The sequence below is a fragment of the Terrapene carolina genome, unplaced genomic scaffold, assembly GCF_002925995.2.
Source record: "Terrapene carolina triunguis isolate 2854851 unplaced genomic scaffold, T_m_triunguis-2.0 Scaffold331, whole genome shotgun sequence".
Classification (NCBI taxonomy): domain Eukaryota; kingdom Metazoa; phylum Chordata; order Testudines; family Emydidae; genus Terrapene; species Terrapene triunguis.
In genome coordinates this window covers 1-20,374 of record NW_020664682.1, presented here as the reverse complement: position 1 = coordinate 20,374, position 20,374 = coordinate 1, and the positions used below count along the sequence as shown (strand labels likewise).

The 20,374-nt window shown below is 54.4% G+C and overlaps 2 protein-coding genes across 5 annotated transcripts; one reads left to right on the top strand and one right to left on the bottom strand.

Annotated features, from left to right (window-relative positions):
• Positions 1–121: 121 nt before the first annotated feature.
• IKBKG (inhibitor of nuclear factor kappa B kinase regulatory subunit gamma) lies at positions 122–7,201 on the top strand. Of its 4 annotated transcripts, none has more exons than XM_026657824.2 (13): positions 122–715; positions 944–1,027; positions 1,317–1,445; positions 2,540–2,604; positions 2,924–2,974; positions 3,269–3,392; positions 4,209–4,327; positions 4,504–4,656; positions 4,816–4,912; positions 5,034–5,183; positions 5,269–5,411; positions 5,708–5,769; positions 5,897–7,201. In XM_026657824.2, the coding sequence occupies exons 1-13, from the start codon at positions 527–529 to the stop codon at positions 6,052–6,054; spliced, it is 1,524 nt and encodes a 507-aa protein (XP_026513609.1). In that variant the 5' UTR covers positions 122–526; the 3' UTR covers positions 6,055–7,201. The 4 variants fall into 4 exon arrangements, with proteins under 4 accessions (XP_026513609.1, XP_026513610.1, XP_026513608.1 ...); XM_026657825.2 differs by having other exon boundaries at positions 2,921–2,974; positions 4,212–4,327; XM_026657823.2 differs by having other exon boundaries at positions 123–715; positions 2,921–2,974.
• Positions 7,202–13,307: 6,106 nt separating this feature from the next.
• LOC112107215 (selenide, water dikinase 2) lies at positions 13,308–20,046 on the bottom strand. Its single transcript, XM_026657822.1, has 7 exons — positions 19,924–20,046; positions 19,379–19,486; positions 16,507–16,661; positions 15,860–15,950; positions 15,510–15,609; positions 14,928–15,140; positions 13,308–14,250 (listed from the first exon to the last, which is right to left on the bottom strand). The coding sequence occupies exons 1-7, from the start codon at positions 20,017–20,019 to the stop codon at positions 14,021–14,023; spliced, it is 993 nt and encodes a 330-aa protein (XP_026513607.1). The 5' UTR covers positions 20,020–20,046; the 3' UTR covers positions 13,308–14,020.
• Positions 20,047–20,374: the final 328 nt, after the last annotated feature.

Here is a 20,374-nt window from a genome sequence, read left to right as displayed (position 1 = left end):
TTGGAGTCATCGTGGATAGTTCTCTGAAGACGTCCACGCAGTGTGCAGCGGCAGTCAAAAAAGCAAACAGGATGTTAGGAATCATTAAAAAGGGGATAGAGAATAAGAGGGAGAAAACTTGTTCTCCTGGACCTCTGAGGACAGGACAAGAAGCAATGGGCTTCGGGGTGGGAGAAAACCTCCTCCTACTGGGTTGTTGCTAGATGTGGCCTGGCATGTCCTGCCCATCGGGGCTCCCATTGTCTTTCTGCATCCTCCGCTGCCGTGGGTGGGTGTCAGGCAGTCCTTGAGCGACCTATTCATGCCATCCCAGGCCATGCACAGCAATGCGAAGCGCAGAGGGAAACTGAGGCACACACGGGCATCATACACATTACCAAACTTCCCCCTTGGTCCCAGAGAGACGGATGGGAGTGGAGAGCCGGTAAGGGGTGTGCCCCTCACAGAGGGAGGGTAGGAACTCAGCCAGCACCAGGCTAACACTCTCACTGTCCCTGGGGCAGAGGCCATTCGGCAGAGTAACCAGATGCTGCGGCAGCGCTACCAGGAGTTCCTGCGCTTCAAGGCCGCACAGCGCAAGGAGAAGGACTTCCTGATGCTCCGTTTCCGGGAGGCCCGGGATGTGGTGGAGAAGCTGAACGCTGAGCGGACCGAGATGAAGTGTCAACTGGAGCAGGCCCTCTGGGAGGTGGAGCAGCTCAAGGGAAGGCAGCAGGTATCCGGAGAGCTTCCTACCCCCCCACAACAAGGGGAAAGGGGGGTTGCAGGGGCATGCTGTGTCACCTCCCCCCAACACCAAGCCCATGAGGTGGTCTCACCTGGGCACTGAGCTCTCTGCGGTTCCCCGGCCCAGTTCCTTTCTGCAGCAGGGCCATGGGGCGTCGGGAGGTAGGTCAGGACAGCGGCCTCTTCTCAGATGACTGAGTCTTTTGCAACTTCCCAGCTGAGCGCCCTGGAGAAGGAGATCCCTGAGCCAGAGGAGGCTGACACTATGACCCTGACCCAGGAGTTGGCTGAGCCCATGATGGTGAGACACACCTGGGGGGGGGAGGGGGGAAATCTCCCCTAACCCAGCTCCCAATTCCCTGAGGAACAGAATACCCCACCCCCAAAAGTCCCTTCTTTGCCTCATCCACAGCTGTGCTAGTGAGAGAGTAGAAGGAAAAAGGCCCATCGGGGGCCCTCTGGCCTGGGAGGAGCTCCTGGCTACTCCAGCCCTGGCCTCTCGCAGCAGGGGGCGGGGTGGGAGCGCTGGCTTGTGGGGAGGGGGGGGAGCAGCCTGTGATGTCTGTCCCTCACTCTCCCTGTTCCCCCAGGCCCCTGGCCCGGAGACCCTGCAGCTGCTGAAGGAGCAGCTGGAGCAGCTCCAGGAGGCCAACCGGGCCCTGCAGGACCAGATCCAGCAGCAGGTGCAGCCCCCAGGAGAGGCTGGTGTGAGGGTCAAGGTAAGGGACTGGTTGGGGAGGGGGATATGAATGTTACCCGTAATGCCCCCATCTCTCCCCAGGGACCCAGGGCACCTCGCTCCCACCTGCCCTTAACGCGAGGGAGCCTTGTCTGGACCAGCCAGGGTTCGGCTCCCTGCTGGCTTCGGCCACGGGCAGCACCAGGCCTCTCCTCAGCACATGCAGGCTAGCAATGACCCAGCATCCCCCTGAGTGCCCAGCCCCTGATCCACTGGATGCTCCCAGAATTATCAGACCAGCTGTTCCCAAAGAAACCCCCAGTGCCCACCCCTGCTTTAAAATGAGGCCTTAAGAACATCATTGCCCAACATGGATACAGATGACAGAAACCCCCTTGGGACTGTCACCTGATTTGCTGAGACTACCTCTGAGCCCATTTTCCCTGGCAGCTTGGGACTTCAGTATCCTGTCTTGTTGAGCCAGACATGCTAGCCTGCTGCAAACACAGACCCAGGTCTGAATCACGTCCCCCAAAAGCTGCAGACTTAACTGAAAACAGTTTAAGAAGTGTTCTCCCGCTGCTCTCTGCTCAGATTCCCTGCTGAGGGGGGCGAGCTGGGGGGACATCCTTCCTCTGGGTAGTGGGATGTTAGGTGTCAGTGTTCTGGCCATGGGGGGTTTCCGTGTTCTCAGGCGCTGCATTGATCTGGGTCGCTTTCAGCGGGTTCCTTACTGAACCATTCCTACCACTCCGTCCTGCGCAGCCCCAGAGCAAACTTGACACCCCCCCCACCCCCAACTGTGTAGCAATGAAAAGTATGGGGCGGGGAAATGGAGGCACAGCGAGGCATCAGAAAAATCCCACGTCCTCACAGAATCAAGGGTTCTGGGGGGGTCATAGGGATGTTTGAGGGCCCCAGTCATAGAGGTGCTGGGAGAAATGGGGTGAGCCCTGTTCCTGGGGTGGGGAATGGGACCTCGTTCTTGGGGTGCCTGTGCCGGGCAGGGAGACCTGGGCTCCTGCTGGTGTCAGGCTGGCCCTACTCAGCCTGGGACCGTTTCCCGGGGGGGCAGGGGGAGTTGGGCTGGTTCTGGTGGTAACTGTGGCTCAGTAGTGCCAGTGTCGTTCACAGGAGAATGGGGTCCAGCTGGAGAGGCCGGTGGAGCTGGAGGCCCTGCAGGGCGGCGGGGACAGCGGGTAAGAGCAGCTCTCGTGCTGGATGGGGTGATACAGTGAGGCTGGGAGACCCCCGCCGGTGCCTGGCCCTCCTTGCCCCCAGGCTGGGCGTCTCTTCCCCATTGCAGGGGAAGAGGGGGCAGGTTCTGAAGAGGGAACAACAGGAATCCTCCTTTGTGGACACTATGGGCCACGTCCTTCGTGGCAGGAATGACTGATTAATGTGTGGCAGGGGGGCTATGATTGAGGGGAGCAGAGAGCTCCCCAGGGGCTGAGCACCAGTCCCCTTGGGCTCGGATCTGCCGGGTACCCCTCACCGCCCCGCATGTCCTTTCAGCAGGCGGGACGCAGCCGAGCTGCTGCAGAGGAGGCTGAAGGAGACGGAGGAGGAGTAAGTTGCTTCCTGGCTCGGACTTGTGCCACTGGGGACGGCGCTGGCGCCTGCGTGTGTGTTAGGGGCTGATGCGGAGGCTATGCTGTGTGTGGGCGTGAGGGGAGGTGGGATGCAGGGTACTGTCAGCGCTTGGGGGATGGAGTGGGTCAGGTTTTGTGCAGGAGGCTGGGGTCACTCGGGGTGGGGGGGTTGATGGTGCATGGGAGGGGAATGCGGGACACTCAGCGTGGGGGGTAGATGGCAGGGCTCTCGGTGCTGATCCATCACCTCACTCTGCGGGTTCCCTGGCAGGAGCGTGGGGCTGAAGCAGCAGCTGGCATTGGTGCGGGAGGAGATGGCCAAGCTGGGAGCCAGGGCACAGGAGACTGAGCAGCAGGCCGAGCAGCAGCTTCAGGCCCTGAGGAAACAGCTGGAGGTAAATACAGCCCAAGTCATGGCCCCACAGGATGGGTGCTAGGCCCCAGCCTTTAAACAGCCCCTCGGAGGAACCCCGTAAGCATGCCCCCTGCCCCCAAGGGGTCCCCCTCTTCTGTCAGGGGAGGCCATGCAGCTTTATTGCCTCAGAGACAGAGCCCCCAGGCTCCGGCCCTCCGAGACAGACTCCTGGGAGAGACTTTTACACTCTGCAGGGACCCATACACCCCAGCCAGTTACGCCCAGCAGCCAGGCATTCTCCAAACAGAGCTGGGTTTAGTCACTTGGGTGCAGCTTTGGACGCCCTTCGGTCACCACAGAGAAGCCAATGGTGAGACCTGCTATTAACCCAGACCCATTGTCTTTCCTGCAGAACCTCCTGAGTCCCCAGGCTCTGCCTGCTGGAGTTTGCTGCTGTTAGGTGTTAATTGTTCAGTCCTTGGGCTCCCATTGACATGGGTCAGTTGCAGCCAGTCCTCCAGCAACCCCTAGATGTGACGCTCCCCCCACCTCATGTTCCCTGCTCAGACCCAGGAGCAGCTTTTTAACCCTTCTGCCCCCATTGGACAGCGATCTCTAGTCCAGTAAGTCACTGCCATGCATATCAGTCACCAACATTGTCAGGATATTCCCGCTTCGTCACCCACCCACATGTGCAAACACATCTGACACCAGCCCCTCCTCCAAGGAGTCAGGGAAGTGGGAAAGGGAGCGGGTGGGGGCTCCATCCCAGCCTGCGGCAGCCTCACCCTCTCTGGATCTAGGTCCCCCAGGTGGTGTGGCCTGGGCTAAGGTGGGGTCCCTTCCCTCCCTGCAGCAGCTGACTGAGGACAGGGCCTCGGTGAAAGCCCAGGTGACCTCACTGCTGGGGGAGTTGCAGGAGAGCCAGAGCCGGCTGGAGACCTGTATGCTGGAGAAGCGGGATCTGGAGGAGAAGTGAGTGTGTGCACCCGTGAATTTCCCCCCTGATCTGGGGCTGGCGGCAGGTTTGGCTGCAGCCACTGATCTGTCCTGGGAGGCTGGAAGTCGGATGCAGGCCTTGGCCATCTAGGGGACACGTGGGACTGAGACCCCTGCTAATGTTGGCATCTCTCCCCTGCCCGGTGCGCCAGAGCACAGGCTGCTGCCGAGCGGTGCTGCAAGCTGGAGCGGGAGGCCGAGGCGCTGCACAAGCAGCACAGCGTGCAGACGGACCAGCTGCGCATGCAGGCCCAGAACCTGGAGACGGCGCTGCGGGTGGAGAGACAGGGCGCCACAGAGGAGAAGTGAGTGGGCGTTGGGAACGGGGGCCATGGAGCAGAGGAGCGTCTGTTTGTCTGGGGGGCAGGGGGAATGTGCCACGGAGATGAGTGGGAAGGAGAGTTGGGGCGGTATGGGAGCCAAGGGGGTGGGGAGCTGCCTCTAACCTCACAATTATCCCTCAGGAGGAAGCTGGCCCAGCTGCAGGCAGCCTATCACCAGCTCTTTCAGGATTACGATGGGCACGTGAAATCCGGCCTAGAGAGCGAGAAGAAGAGCCAGGTGGGTGTAGAGCTGGTTTGGGGGGGAGGGGGTCTGCTTGGCTGGCTTCCATAGCTGGGGCCAGCCCTGCCCCCCGGGTGCCCTGCTGCTCAGTGTTCTGTGAGCCTCTCCCCCACTCCAGGGCATGGAGCTGCACCTGGAGGAGCTGCAGCAGCAGCTGCAGCAGGCTGAGGAGGCACTGGTGGCCAAGCAGGAGCTGATTGACAAGCTGAAGGAGGACATGGAGCAGCACAAGGCTGTGCTGGAGACCATCCCTGTGCTGAAGGCCCAGGTGGGTGCAGGGAGGTGGGGGGTGGGGGAACTGTGCGTGTGCGCACGGTTGCTGAAGGGCAGGGTCACTGGTGCCTCCCCTGCAGGCTGATATCTACAAGGCGGATTTCCTAGCGGAGCGTGAGGCCCGGGAGAAGCTGCACGAGCAGCGCGAAGATCTGAAGGAGCAGTTTGAGCAGCTACGGCGGGACTATGACAAGCTGATAGCAGATGCTAATGGAGCCACCTGGTGAGTGTTCTCTTTGTCAGTGTCCATTCCCCAAACACCTGCCCCTTGGCCTGTGGGCCCTGTGAGTGGGTAAGAGCTCAGTGCAGCTTTCTGTCTTGCTAGATGAATCTGCAGACAGCTGCTTTGTCCCCTGGGGCTCCTGTGGAGAGCCAGCGTGAGATGCTGGTGACCAGCCCCAGCCATGCGTCCCATGGGGGTTTGAGCCCCACTCTCATGCTCACGGGGGGAGGAAAGGGATGCTGAAGTTCTGCTTTGACCCCCCCCCCCCACTTCTAACCTCTTGCTGTTTTGAAAAGGACTCTGATGGAGGAGATGAGGAACCGCCATTCGGAGGGGCGCCCACCTGTACCCCAGCCAGGTGAGTCTTGAAACTCTCCCCAGGTGGGGAATGCTCATGGCCCAGGCCTGTAGGGGGCATCAGAGGAGTGGGCACTTGCGTGGGAAGGTGCCGATCTTCGGGACAGTAACTTTCTCTCTCCCCCTAGTTTACAACATGGCCCCAGTACCTTTCCAACCCCTGCCAGCTGCAGGGCGCAGGCGAAGTATCCACCAGGAGCAGCCGGATTTCTGCTGTCCCAAGTGCCAGTACCAAGCTCCGGACATGGATACACTGCAGATCCATGTGATGGACTGTATCAAGTGATGCCCATGAAGGAGGAGGAGGCTGGGGTCGAGGGGGGTGCCTGGCCTGCTCCACTCTTTGCTTCCCCCCCATGGCACTTGCTGTTCTGCGACACAATGCTGCAAACTGGGTTCACAGCTGTCTTGAGCCAGTTGGAATGGACAGTCTGTGGGTACCATGGGGGAGGATGGGGTTTGCACCATTGTTTCTGCCTTACGTGAAACTGAATGTACCTGATTTGCTGTAATTCAGGGATTTGACAATCTGTGGAGACTGACAGATTAGTGGTGGGGAGCAGGGGTGCTGAGAGCTACTGAACCAAACTTTAAACCCTGTATATAATGGAAACCCCTTCAAGCTGGGGTGTGGCAGCACCTGGTGGAGGGGCAAAGAGGGGCAGCAGGAACGTTTCACTGTTCAGCTCCTTTTTAAGCACCTTATTGCTAACCCTGCAGCATTTGCAGAGTGTGGCGGAGAAGACAGATTCCCCTGCTCAGTTTCAGGCTGTCGCAGCATCTCTCTGCTTTCCTTCTACACTGTGCTTTGGTTATTTAACATTATGGTCCATGTGCTGCTCTGAAAGTCAGACTCTTGCCTTAATGTAAATTCTATTGAAACTTAATGCAGAGGGAGGGGAGTTGAGTGTTTACAGATATTGCTGTATTGAGCCCCCCTGCCTGGTGTTGCTAAAGCATCCACAAGATGGAGAATCTGCCCCTTTTCTAAGTACTTGGTATTTTCTTCTTGTTAATGTGCTTATACACTGTGTGAATCTAGCTCAATCACCAGGTCTGCCTTCCTCTACCATGGAATAACAGAAATATCCAAAACACAAGTGCTGGCACTAATGAGGGGAGGGGAGAAGACAAGATAGCAAATAAAATTCAGTGTTGATTAATCCCAAGAGCAGCTGTTTTACACACACACCGTGTGTAGCAAGGCCTATGTTTTCCAAGGTGCATTCGTTTGCATTTATGGGTCATCTGGAAGCTATGCCCCCTCACTCTTTAAGCACCAGAGCAGGGCAGGCAGTAGGGGTCTGGGTCACTTGTGTCAATCCTTAGTCCAGTACTATTCAAGTCTTGTGAAATAGCGAAGGAGCTGCCACAATGCTCCACCTATGCACATCGTTGAGGCCTGAGTGGAAGTGCTGCCTCCAGTTCTGGCAGACACTTTGCTCTCTTTGAAAAGGTTATGAACACTGGTCACTTTTGGAAGTACTTTTTTTTTTTTTTTTAAATTAACCTTAAAGTAAAATTAGGAAGCTACCAACTGGTGGAGTCTTATGTCTAACATGTTGCTTATAAACTGACAAAAGATCCTGTAGATTAGCAAAAAAAAGTATTGAATACACTGAGTATAGCCTCATGGTGCATGCTTGCAAGCTTATGCAGTTAGGCTAAAAAAACAACAAGGAGTCTGGTGGCACCTTAAAGACTAACAGATTTATTTAGGCATAAGCTTTTGTGGGTAAAAACCTCACTTCTTCAGATGCATAGAGTGAAAGTTACAGATGCAGGCATTATATACTGACACATGGAGAGCAGGGCATTACTTTGCAAGGGGAGAACCAGTGTTGACAGGGCCAATTCAATCAGGGTGGATGTAGTCCACTCCCAATAATAGATGGAGTTAGGCTAGTTAGCATAGAGGGTACTTGGCTCGCAAAAAAGTATTAAACATCTTCTCATGCACAGCCTTTTTCAAGGCTCTTTGCCAGCTGCTTGCTTTGCAGCATTTATGTCTCATGCCCTAATGAAACCACACCTGGACTCCGAGCTTGGCAATTTGACTCTCCCTAGGGCAGCAAGTCCAGCCAGTGGTGGGGGTTTTCCCTGCCCCGCAGCAGGGGCCGGGTTGGGGTGGGTGTTACATAATCGGCAATCGAGGCCAGTGGGTGTGACTAGCTGAGTGGGCTCACCCACCCCAATTGGCTACATTGCAGACCAATCAGGAACCTCACTGTACTTCACTTGTGGCTCATTGCTCCTGCCCCATGCACCTCAGCCACAGTGGGCACTTCTATTAGCAGCCCCCTGCAGCCAGGGACTGAGCCTTATCTGGTGTCACTCTGTGTTGTTTCCCCCCTCATTGGACCCTGACTGGAAGGACCTAGCCCCTCTGTGTACAGCTTATGTAGACCTTCACAGGCACCCCCCCCACCCCCCAAAATTTCTGAAGCATAAAGAGGGCAAGTGAACCCCACCATAGCACTCCCCACCCCTCCACTAAGTGTTCCCCTCCTTTAAAGTGACAGAGCCACATTCCCCCCAGCCCCCCACTTTGGGGCCAGTCTCAGTTATCGCTAGGGAGATTTAAAATAAAAAGTCTGGTTTGTATGTTGAGGTTTAAAAGCCAGGCGCATTCAGCAAAGCACATCACCGTGCAAGTGGCCTCTGGGGTTACAGTGCCAGGGACCCTGCTGTTCCAATCTGATTAGGGGCATGGAATGGCTTCCATATGAGGAGAGAATAAGAAGACTGGGACTTTTCAGCTTGGAAAAGAGATGACCAAGGGGGGTTAGGGTAGAGGTCTATAAAAGCATGACTGGTATGGAGAAAGTAAATAAGGAAGTGTTATTTACTCCTCATGACACAAGAACTAGGGGTCACAATATTAAATTAACAGCAGGTTTAAAACAAAAGGAAGTATTTTTTCACACAATGCCCAGTCAACCTGTGGAACTCTGTCAGAGGATGTTGTGAAGGCCAAGACTTATAACAGGGTTCAAAAAAGAACTAGATAAACTCATGGAGGACAGGTCCATCAATGGCTATTAGCCAGGATGGGTAGGGATGGTGTCCCTAGCCTCTGTTTGCTAGAAGCTGGGAATGGGCAACGGAATAGATCAGTTGATGATTTCCTGTTCTGTTCATTCCCTCTGGGGCACCTGGCATTGGCCACTGTCAGAAGACAGGATACTGGGCTAGATGGACCTTTGGTCTGACCCACTATGGCCATTCTTATGCCAAACTAGGGTGACACCAACACACCGGGGAACTGAGATCAGATTACAGGCTAAATTGGAGTTAACAGGATTACACGGAGGGACTCAAAAGCAAAATACAGCCCCCATTCAGAACAGCTGCAGCACTAAGGCCCCCATGGGGCAGCAGGGTGTGCTCTGCTGCTGTGGTGATTCCAACTCCTCCAGCACATTCAGGTGCATCATTGCTGGCTCCCTTTTAGGGCCTTTTACCTCCTGTTGCATTGTCCCAGCAGCCTCACCAGTGTGAAGAACTGACTGCAAGGAACAGCGCACTATTTTCTTACCGATGTGTGAAAGGGGGGGATTTTTGCTTCTTTTTTAACACACCCTCCACTAGCTGAGTGCAGCTTCCTCTCTCTACAGCCAGGAGGATGGGAGGGGTGTGATGATAGCTCAGTGACTGTAAGTGGAAACAAAAGTTTGTTAACAGATGCATTGGGGGAGGAAAGGGAGAGAAAGGCAACATTTTGGTACCAACGCTTCCCTATTCCAGCATCAAGGATCAAAAATTCCCCCACAGCAGAACACAGCCCTAGCGAGAACGTTCCACCAGGGATGGCAGCAGCATCGCAACCCTCTGAGATGGCATCTCCAGCTAAGGTGTATTATGGAGCACAAATATGTGAGAGTCCACTTTTGAGTGCCAGTTGGTGATGGGCCAGCATTGATGCCACAACCTGCAACGAGAAGAACGAATTAAAAGGAGACCAGGGTGCAAGAGTAACATTCCAAGCAAGAACAGGACCATGTTGCTAGCAGGATTACAGGAGCACATAGAGGCCCCTCTTAGAGGGCTGTCCCTTCACCCTCCCACTTTCCTGGTTCTTGTCACACAGACAGCAAGCAGCAAAAGACCAGAAGTATGAAGCACAGACAATGCAATGTTTATTGGGGTTAGTGTCCAAGCAAGCATATTCCAAAGCCCTTCACACCAGTTGGGCTTATCTCTATAGGCCGATAGAGTCTGTTCCCCAGTGTTTCCTTCCCAGCTCTGACGCCGCAGAGCCTTGCCTGTGTCCCTGTTCCCGATTCCCTTTCTTCCACCCCTTAGCAAACAGGATTTCAATTTCCCTTTCCACTTCCTGTCTGACCACAGTTTATATAGTAGTAATCTCAGCTATACATTAACCAATCATTTTACTGAAATCTATCTAACCAATCCTAACATAATTCTCTAACCAATTATATCCCATTACCCTAATTAACTCACACCTAGCAAAATTAATTATACATCAGACAGAAACAATTAGAGAACCCGACAGATTAACAATAGAAAAGTGGGGGGGCCATAAAGATAAAACATACAGAAATGAGGGTTTCACAACCACAACTATTGAGAAGTGATTTCTTGCCAGACAGGAGGCGATCAAACTAAGTTTTCTTTAACCATCTTTATCTGGTGGTGATAGGCACTACCAGGACAGGATTGTATTCCTAACAGCCCAACAGCACCTTATTTCAGTGTGGCTGGTTTGGGAGGTGAGGATGTGACCGTTCGCTTCCCAGCTTATGGCTGCCCCTGCTGCTTAGCCAAAGGCCTTAGCCTAAGAACAAGGCCTCAGACTATCCTAGTGAGAGACGGCCCAGACACAAGCGGACTGTGATTTTGATTCTTTGTTTTATACCCCTGTCACTAGCTAAGTGATAAAAATACACCTAAGTTCTTAAAGTATAGGCCTTTACAGGCAGGCCTGAATATCTATATTCTAACAGCCCCACTATTAAGTTTATGTTAATAGCATTGTGGTAGCACCTAGCGGTCCCAACTAAGCTGAGGGGCCCCATCAGAGAGTGCACACCAGGAACAGAGAGCTGAGCTAATATGATGTAGAATTCTATGACAGCCTCCTCTTTTCCCTGCACCTTAGCTCAGATGAAAACTCTACAAGGAGCGTTAAGACCAAACTCTGGCCTTTGGTTCTGCAGAGTCACAATCAGGGCCAGTGTGTGTAAAACACAAATTGCTGGTGTTACTAGTTCCCAGTCAGTTCAAAGACAGAGCCACAGTCAACCCCTTAGTAAACAAACAATACACACAGCATACACCCTCAACAGCATTTGGAACATTTATAGATATCTGTTTACTACCTATTAGGTAATAACAGTGCTGCTGTTCCCCATAAAGACTGTCCCACTTTGTTGCTATTATGCACAGTCCAATGCACGACTTCAACAAAACATTTACATTTCTATACCTTAGCCCATTCATATGAACACATCCCGTCTGCTCAACTTCTCACTCTGCAGCCTGCCCTGAAGTGCAGCATGGGTCCCAGGAAGCTCCACAGCTGGAGAAGAACAGCAGCGTCTCTGCGCTTTTCCAAACTCTTCCGAGCCTTGTCCCCAAGCACAGTCTGGGATCCTCATGACTACCAGCTTCAGGTTAGCAACTGCGTGGTCTGCTCAGGTGCTGGCGAGGGGGAAATCTGTAGCCTATATCCAAAGTGGTGCAGGCTCTGGGACCAGGATATAACACCTCCCATTGCCTGGGCGCTGACCTCTCTCCACACTCCCCACTAAGGCAGATGAGGTCTGACAAACCCTCCCCTCACTCGACTCTACGTTGGTTTCTCTTGCACTGAGCTATGAGCTCCCTGCTTTAAACTGGGACAGTGTCTTGGTCTAAGTCCCACAGGCTCTGTAGCCTCTAGAGCTGCCGGCTCTCCCTCCAGATCCATAGGACACACTTGCCTAGTGTATGCATTCGCCAGCAGTACAGCTGGAATAGCACTTACCTGCATCCAAAATGATCCGGGTGCTGGGACCAGCCCACACAGAAATCACCCACATTGACTGTCTGCAGAGTCCACAGCGCTGGCTTTAACTCCCATGCATGTAACCTTCCCTATGCTCTGACCGGCTCAGCTCGGAGGGTGAATGGGTGAGGCTTGCAAGACTACATGCCCTTAATGGAAACTTCTTGTGCAGCTTCAGAAACAACTCCTGAGCATCTCCAGTGACTGTCATGCCCTATTTGTGGGTGTTTCTTGGCTGCCAGATGAGTCTTCACGCCCTGCCCAACTGTGACTGGGCCCAATTACACAGTATGCATTATTAGCAGCACTAGGGTAGCTGAGCTCAGAATCTCATTTTGCCAGGCACTGCACAGTCCTTGACCCAAACAGCTCAATTTGAATAGACACAAGGTGAGAAGGGGAAACAGGCACAGAGCAGGGAATGGGCTTGCCTGTGATCTCACACCAGCTGAGTGGCAGATGTGGGAACCAAACTCCTCCTCCCCTCTAACCCACCAGACCCCCCTTCCCCTTCCAGAGCCAGGGAGAGAACCCAGGAGTCCTGGTTCCCAGCTCTCCCCCCCCCCCCCGCCCAGTGGTTCTCAACCTTTTTTCATTTGCAGACCCCTAAAAAATTTTGAATGGAGGTGCGGAAACCCCCAGGGGTCCACACAGCATAGGTTGAGAACCACTGCAGTAGACCCCACTCCCTTCCCAGAGCCGTGGATAGAACCCAGGAGTCCTGACTATCAGTCCCAGGCTGAATTCAGGCAGAACCAGAGGCCAGTATGGGAGAACACTAGGGTAATTTCTTCTCCCAGCTCCAGCAGCACCAACCTCCCTCACAGACACCAGGTGGCACCACCATCTGGACTGAACAGACCAGCCAACTATCCCCACCCCCCTGCCCCCAACACTGCCCTCCCTGATCCTCATGGCTAGGCCATACCCCTGGGTTCAGTGATAATTTAAGGGGTTTCCTCTCTCCTCTCCTCCAGCCCTTTCCCATTAACCATTTTGCAAAGTGCACTGGAAAGGCCAAAACAAGGAGCATCTCATAAAGTCATGTGGTGGCCCCAAGCCCTCCTCACCTTTCGCATTCCTAGCTGGCCTGGTCACACCCGACCCCAACCCCCCAGGTCCACGCACTGCATTATCCCACCTTTGCGCCCACATGCCCCTTGGGCATTCTCACCTGCACTGTGTGTACCTGGCTGTATGACTTTGTATTAAAATACATTGTTTGAATGGCCCCCGCTTACCAAGCTAGGGCCAGATCATTCTTTATGGCTGCCCTATCCTCCTCATTGACCACTCCACCAATCTTTGCATCATCTGCAAACGTTAGCAGCAGTGATTCTACATTAACTTTGATACTGGATACATCTATTGGCTGACATTCGGCCCCCACCCTTCCTGCACCATCCCATCCCACTCTAATCATGCCAATTCTGAAGCGGCTTCGTTGCAGGCCCTCTGCACAGTATCTCCTTGAACTGAGGTGCAGTGTGTGTCCAGCCCCTTCCCTGCAGATTGACCACCACAGCACATATAGAAATTGGTATTTATTGAATCAATCACCAGGAATTTACAACCCAAGAAGCAATCCACCTGGCTGACCTGGTGCCCTGCCCTCTGGGGGTCCTCGACTCCTCCTAGCCCCAGGTGGGTTTAAGGGGAAGAGCTTCATTAAAGAGAGGAAGGGCACATGTCCAGCCACATGGCTTATACCAACCCTCCCAGCCTTTATACCAGCTGCTCAGTCTGAACAAAGGCTGGGGGAGCCCGAGAGCTCGTTGAAATATTCCAATAAATAATTCCAGATAGAAATTACCTGCTGCTCTGCATCATCTGCATTTATCCTTAATAAATAACTAATTCATTTCATCTGCAGGAATCAATTAGCCATGTTAACCCCCTGAATCAGCCTGTGGGGGAGGCAGCATCACGTGACACTCAGATCAGGCAGTCTGGAAGGGCCTCGCTCGCCTCAGCCACCTTGACCTTGGGAAGGGGAGTCGTTTGATCACGGTGCTGCTCTGAGTTGGGGAGAAAGATCAGCACCTGTGAGAGCACAGATCTCAAGGGAAGGATGGTATAGCGCATTCCTGCCATAAGTGCAGGGAACTGGACCTCTTGAGGTCCCTTCCAGTCCTATGATTCTGTGATTCCCATTCCCAAAGCCAAGACACCCAGCCAGCCCTGCTGCCCTGTGTCTGCGGGCAGAGGCCTATAGTGTCCAAAGGAAGGAGGGTCTGCCATCTCATGAGGCCGCTTCAGGGCTGGCGCTTGAGTTGTTGTCCTGGGGGGAGGCCGTGGCGCCCCGGGGCGTCACTTCGATGATGCGCGGCTTGTCAATGATGCGCGCAGTCTGGTTCCCCTTCTCCACGATGCCGATGATCCAGGCCTGGTGCCCCTCCCCGTATTTGGGAGACTTGATTTCAGCACAGAAGCGGGCGGCCTGTTCCCGGGGCAAGCAGATTAGCAGCCCCCCTGCAAAGAGGGACAGGGCTACTCAGTGCCCACTGTGGGGGGAGGGGGTGTCAATTCGCCCTCAAGCCTCACTGCCACGTAGACAGTCAGCAGCAGTCGTGGGGGGAGGGTTGCTATTGGCGCCCCAAACCTTCTGCCATGGGACCAATCTGAGCAGCTCAGAAAGGGGTGAAAGCTCTTCTCTGCCCCACACAGTTAGCTTGTGGGCAGATGCCACCAGAGTCCTGCTGCCCAGCCGCTAGCTAAAGCCGGTGCATACGCAGTGGCTTGGGGTGACGTGTGGGGATTACCGTCTCCTCTTGCCCGAGGCAGGGACTGCAAGGCAGGATGACTAAGACCTGGCAGCCAGCCCAGGAGGGTGGAGTAGATAAATACTGGAACAAGAGGGTATCAGATTCCGCTCTGCCAGGTTAACCCAGTGAGTCTCTCCCTCCCTCCTGTCGCACCAGGCCCCACCATTCTGGTCACCATCGGTCTCACACAAGGCCCCGGTGCCAATCCCAGCTTCATCCGAGAGACATCAAGCTTCGGAGCCACACACCGTCCCAGCTGCCTCCCCTGAAATCCCCAGGGAACTGGCCAGGCCTGATGATATGAGACAGCCGTTCCCACCCGCCTGTGGGTAGGTGAATTAGGAGGCAACCTCTAATTCAGGTGACCCTGGCTCCCCACCCTACCTGATGTCTCTGGGGACGTCCCCTGCAGCAGCCCGAAACGATTCCCGCAGGCCTTGCTGATGGCAGCCATCTTGGCGATGATGGGCAGGTTGTGGATGACAAAAGAGACCTCGCTGCGCTGCTGCTTGGCCAGGTTTTGTGCGTGGCCCAAGATCCCAAAGCCCGTGATGTCGGTGGCAGCGTGAGCGTTGAAAGTGTGCATCAAACTGGCAGCTGTGGCAGGGGGAGGAGAGGCACTTACGGGCCGGTCGGGGAGGAGCTAACTCCATGACAAAGGGGTGGATTCCAAAAGGGACTTTATGCACCTCTCACGGCCAGGGCTTCATCTCTTTCTCTTTTGGGAGATTAATGTCGGGAGAGGAGGGGTGCTCCCCTGAAGGCTCCCTGCCAAGCACAGATCTTATGTCGTGCTGCTTAGTTTAACCTCTGAGCTCACAAGCCAAGAGGCTGTGGCTGCTCCCTGACTACTGGCTCCAGACAGTGAGACAGGAAGCAGATCCTGTTGCCACAAGCCCAGTCAGGCTGGGAGCTGCAGAACAGAGCAGCCCACGCTCCTCGCCAACTACATGTCCAGATGCCTACCTGTCCTGTTCAGCATGGCCATACTGAACATGGCTTCCTGGTAGGCCAGCTCCACATCCTCTTTGGACACCACCAGCTTAATCTTATTCCACCTCTCTGGCTGGAAAAGAAACAGGAGAGGGTAAGAGGCACCCAGGCCTGCCCCCACCCCCCCACCCCAGCCTCCTCCAAACAGTATGAAGGGTCCCAAAACAAGGCCTGTTGCCCATCTTGTGGATGTTCTACCGCCTGGGCCCCAGGATCTATGGGGGCTTTCCCATAGTAGCTCCTCAACCCTGATTCCCTCACATCCCCTGACTGCAGGGTGTGCAAGCATAACAGGGCAACAATAACAGCAGGCAAATACGTACATTATCCAGCCACTGATGAGCGTTGACAGCCACCTGCGTGCCCAGCGGCTTGGTCAGCACCAGCACATCTCCAGGAACTGCACTGTCTGGCCTGAAACGGATACACCCGTGAACTGTGCGCACCCTGGTGAGCCATTCCTGGCTATGCTTGCCAGCCACTGCTTCTACTAATATGAACTGAGGAGTGTGGCTTTTCCATGCTGACCTAAGAACTCTCAAAGGCCGTATTCTGGGTGACTAACGAATACTATCTGTTTTGAAACAGCCTCCCTGCATCACTACTCACTGACTGCATTGCTTCCCCGAAGGCACAGAAATCTCTCCAGGAGACTGAACTAAAGTGGACTCACTGTAAGAGACAAGGTAACTGGAACCTGAAAACCCAGACTGAGTTGGAGAGCTGTCGCGCTCATCCTTGTAAAAAGCATGGTCCCTCAGGGTCTGGTTCCAGGGGACTGCGTAGTGGCTAGCATGCAGCCCAGACCATGAAAGTCTGGGACCCTTTCCACTGCTCCCGCCACTCCAGGAGCTGTGCATGTCTCAGGCCATCCTGCCCACCTGGGGCTTCTGGAACCTCGGGCTGCCCCTTGCCCTTTAACCTTGGTACTAGCTGTGCAGTCCCTGGGACCTCACTGCTCCTCACTCACATGATGAATTCGTTGGGCTGGCACACCACAGTAGCAACGCCCCCGACGATGATCCAGGGATTCAACACAGTCTGCCCGCCTGTCACTGACGTACCGCCATCCTCTGCGGCATCCCGGAAGCCTTTGATTATCAGTGGCATAATCTTTTCACGCTCCTAGGGGGCGAGAACACAGGTCAGGAAACAGCTGGTGGGCTGGCTACTGGCAGCTCAGGGAACCTGTATGCAAAGAGGGCAGGGTGTGCATTAGGGAAGCCAGGGCTGAGAGGCACCAGCAGCGAGACAGCAGCTGAGGACCAGGATCTGGGCTCTGCCAACACTTCAGAATTCACAAAAAGTGGATTAGGAGGAGGAATGGTAAAGGACAACAACCCAATAACATGCAACAGGGCCAGACAGACTGACAATGCAGGTGATCTCACACCTACAGCCAAAGGTCACATATCAGAATTTAATCAGCTCCACTCAGGAAGAGCAGAAGGACTTGAAATGCTGGAAAACATGCCAGGACAGCAGGGCATTCTCCCAGAGCAAGGCTGGAGAGGCGAGGAGGCATCCTCAGAATGAAGGAACAATAATCATTCTCTGCAGCATGGAGCCTATTGTGTTTCCCCGACAGCACACTTGAACAGTGCTTTGTGGAGATGCTGACATAGTTCAGTGTCCTATTAGAATGAAGGTAACGCCTTTGATGTGAACCAAGTTGCTGACTGGGGCTTGACAAATGGGTCTAGGGCAGGCGTTCTCAAACTGGGGGTCGGGACTCCTCAGGGGGTTGCGAGGTCATTACATGGGGTGTCGTGAGCTGTCAACCTCCACCCCAAACCCCGCTTGCCTCCAGCATTTATAATGGTGTTAAATATATTAAAAAGTGTGTTTAATTTATTACGGGGGTCGCGCTCAGAGGCTTGTGATGTGATAGGGGTCACCAGTAAAAAAGTTTGAGACCCACTGGTCTAGGGACACAGAGTACCAAGCCCCTGGGGCACTGACTGTTGACAGGTGGTCACTGACATGACCAGAGGGGAAATTAAAGTTATTTGCTTTACTGCTCAGTATAACAAGAACCTCCCCACTGAGCTGTGCCAAGTACTGGGGGATGAGAGAGACACACTATAGCATGGGCCACATCACGCGGAATCTTTCCTTTAATTAACTCCCCCAACACTTCAATGCCGAGTCCAAGCTGCCCAGCGCTGCTGGTTACAGCTTCTGAAAACCTGAAAATACAAAGGTACATGGTACTCCAACACAATCTTAAGTGTCTCCTCCCGCCCCCGCGTGTGAGCTGGCAATAGCCACAGGGAACGGTTCAAGTAAGAGAGGGAGCCATAATAGGCAGACACTAAAAACATGCCACTGTTCATGCTGTGTTCCAAATTTGAATTTAAGCACTTCCCTGCACTCCACCTGTGATCCTGTGTGAGACATAGCTGTACTGAGTGGTGGGCTAATCAGCTGGAGCAAGTGGGCAGAGCTGTCACCATGCTATGAGAACAGCTGCACATGAACTTTGAGGAATGCCTCAGTTCAGTGCTGAATTCTGCAGGCTGTCAGGAGAGGTGCATGAGGGGGTCCTCTTCCTCCCATCCCACAGGGATGATCAGCCCGGGGGCATACACTACTGTGGCCTCCAGGGCTTAGTGAGGGGTAGGTGAAATCAATGTCTCAGATGGAATCCTCACTGCAGGAGTGAAGGGGTGGCAGCAAAGAGCAAATCTGGGATTGTTTGGGTGGAACTGTCTCTGCGTCTCAGTGTAAGGCAAGGCAGGCGATGCCTGTTCAGTACACCTGACCTAAACCTGAGCTTTGTCTTAGCAAAGAGGTGGTGTTGGACTTTAGCCTGCTGAACTCATGTGCTCTGTGATATCTAGAGCACCAGTATGTGTGTTCTTGGCATGCTGGGGCACAGCAGAGTTAAGGCTGTGTTGTGAGCCTTCTTTCCACTTTCGGGATTTCAGTTTAGCCAATCTCCATGTTCTGGAAGGGCATGAGACACCACTGGGCAACCTTAGCTCTGCATTAACAAACTGTTGGGGGCAGTTAATTTCCTTTATAAAAAAAAAAAAATTCTCAGCATGCCCACTTACTTGTCCTGCTCTCCCCTTTCATTGCCTGCATGATAGTCCCTTCACTACCCCGGTATCGTCTCACCTCCCAAGTCTCCATCTGTCCCATGCCTCCTTGTTCTCTCTCCTCAGCCCTCTTCTCCACAGAGAAGTAGAGAAGACCCACAGGTTGGAGAGCTGAAGAGTGAAAGCAGGACCAGCGCAGGGACTAGCACAAAGTCAGTGGGGAGTCTGAACCCCACTCAAAGGTCTCAGGCAAAAGCCCACCGACACAAGTGTCAGCCTTGGACTGACGGAGACAGGAGGTGCTGCCCTGTTACGCCACTAAGATGCCAGGAAATGCCCTGTAGTCCACCAGGAAGCTTCCTACCTGGGTAATCGGGAAAGGGAGATGGAGGGAGAGCCCGGGCCCAACCATGTCTGACCCTGAGTCTGGATCAGACCAATGAGAGGGCTCAGTCCCTGCCTTCCCCAGCACTAGGGTATTTCAGGGGCCTCAGATGGAAAGTCAGGGTTCTGGTAGAGGGACACGGACCTCCCCCACCATTTCCCTGGATTGTAACTCAGTGCCTGGAAAATCTCAGTTGCACTTTACAGAGCAGAGGAGCTATCAGGCTGTCAGCTCTGGGGCAGCAGCTGCTTCACACTCTATAAACCTGTAGTACTTCCACCTCTCCTGTCACGGAACATCCAATATACCCCACCAGCAGTGCAGGGACATGCTGAGCTCACCCATACCAGCTGTGAAGGTCAGTGACCACAGCACATAGCTAGACCCTTCTCCCCGACATCCCATCCCCTCACCTCATCCGTCATTTTCTGGCTGACACTCAGCAGCATCAGCATGTTGTCGCACTCGGTGATGCCCATGGCATAGAGATCACTCAGCACATTGGCACAGGCGATGCGGCCCTGGAACACAGGGGTGCGAGGGTCACCCATAGGGCCTACCTTCCATGCCTCAGGCTCTGAGCACAGGAACACGTGTGCCACTTCTCCACCCCCAACGGGGCCCCATCCCACATCCTGTGGGCTGTGAGTCTGACAGCCCATACCCAATTCTCCTGGGCTCTGAGACTCAAGGCGCTCCCCTCTTTGGGCTTATCTCCTGCCCTGGGTGCTCTGCACAGAGCGTTTCCCCTACAGGGGGCCCATTTCCCATGCTCTGAGTCAGAGAATATCCCCTACCCACCCACCCCGCCATGGGCTCTGAGCTCACTAGCACATCCCCCATGAAGATGGCATGCCCACGACAGTCACCTTCCACCAGCCATCACAAGCATGGTCTCTGGCTCTGGCATTACTTGCTCCCTTCCCCTGCCCGCTGTGGAACCCACCCCTGCTCGTACCATCATGTAGGGATCCTCAACCAGTGGGTAGAAGAAGTCTGTGGTCTGTACAAGGGAGAGACCCCCATGCCTGAGGGGAATGACGCAGGAGTCCATCCCTATGCCTATGAGCAGGAGATGGAAACTTTCACATCAGCATCAGCCCTCCAGCCCCCCACCCTACCCATAATCCCCATTCCCCAAAGATGTCCCAACACCTGGAACCTTTATTCCTCCACTGTCACAGGCCCCATGGCCAATTCAACCCCCCTACCTCTCCTACCGCACCCACCGTCCGCATCCATCCAAACCCACTGTCACCTTGAATCCCTCTAAGCTGCCACCTCAACCTCCTCCCACAACCCTTATCCCTCAACTCCTAGACCCAACCACCCCCTGCCTCTACGACCCGCAGCCCAGACTTCCCCCACAGACCCAACCCCCTCCCTATTGCTGCCTCTCAACAGCCCCC

Excerpts from the sequence above, each read along its gene's own strand:
- IKBKG (XM_026657823.2), top strand. The coding sequence starts at position 527 with ATGCTGCGGCAGCGCTACCAGGAGTTCCTGCGCTTCAAGGCCGCACAG. Across the intron at positions 2,975-3,268 it reads CTGAAGGAGACGGAGGAGGA|GAGCGTGGGGCTGAAGCAGC; the intron begins GTAAGTTGCTTC and ends GTTCCCTGGCAG. Across the intron at positions 5,412-5,707 it reads GATGCTAATGGAGCCACCTG|GACTCTGATGGAGGAGATGA; the intron begins GTGAGTGTTCTC and ends TGTTTTGAAAAG.
- LOC112107215 (XM_026657822.1), bottom strand. The coding sequence starts at position 20,019 with ATGGACTCCTGCGTCATTCCCCTCAGGCATGGGGGTCTCTCCCTTGTA. Across the intron at positions 16,662-19,378 it reads GCCAGAAAATGACGGATGAG|GAGCGTGAAAAGATTATGCC; the intron begins GTGAGGGGATGG and ends CTCGCCCCCTAG. Across the intron at positions 15,610-15,859 it reads CTCATCAGTGGCTGGATAAT|CCAGAGAGGTGGAATAAGAT; the intron begins GTACGTATTTGC and ends TTTCTTTTCCAG.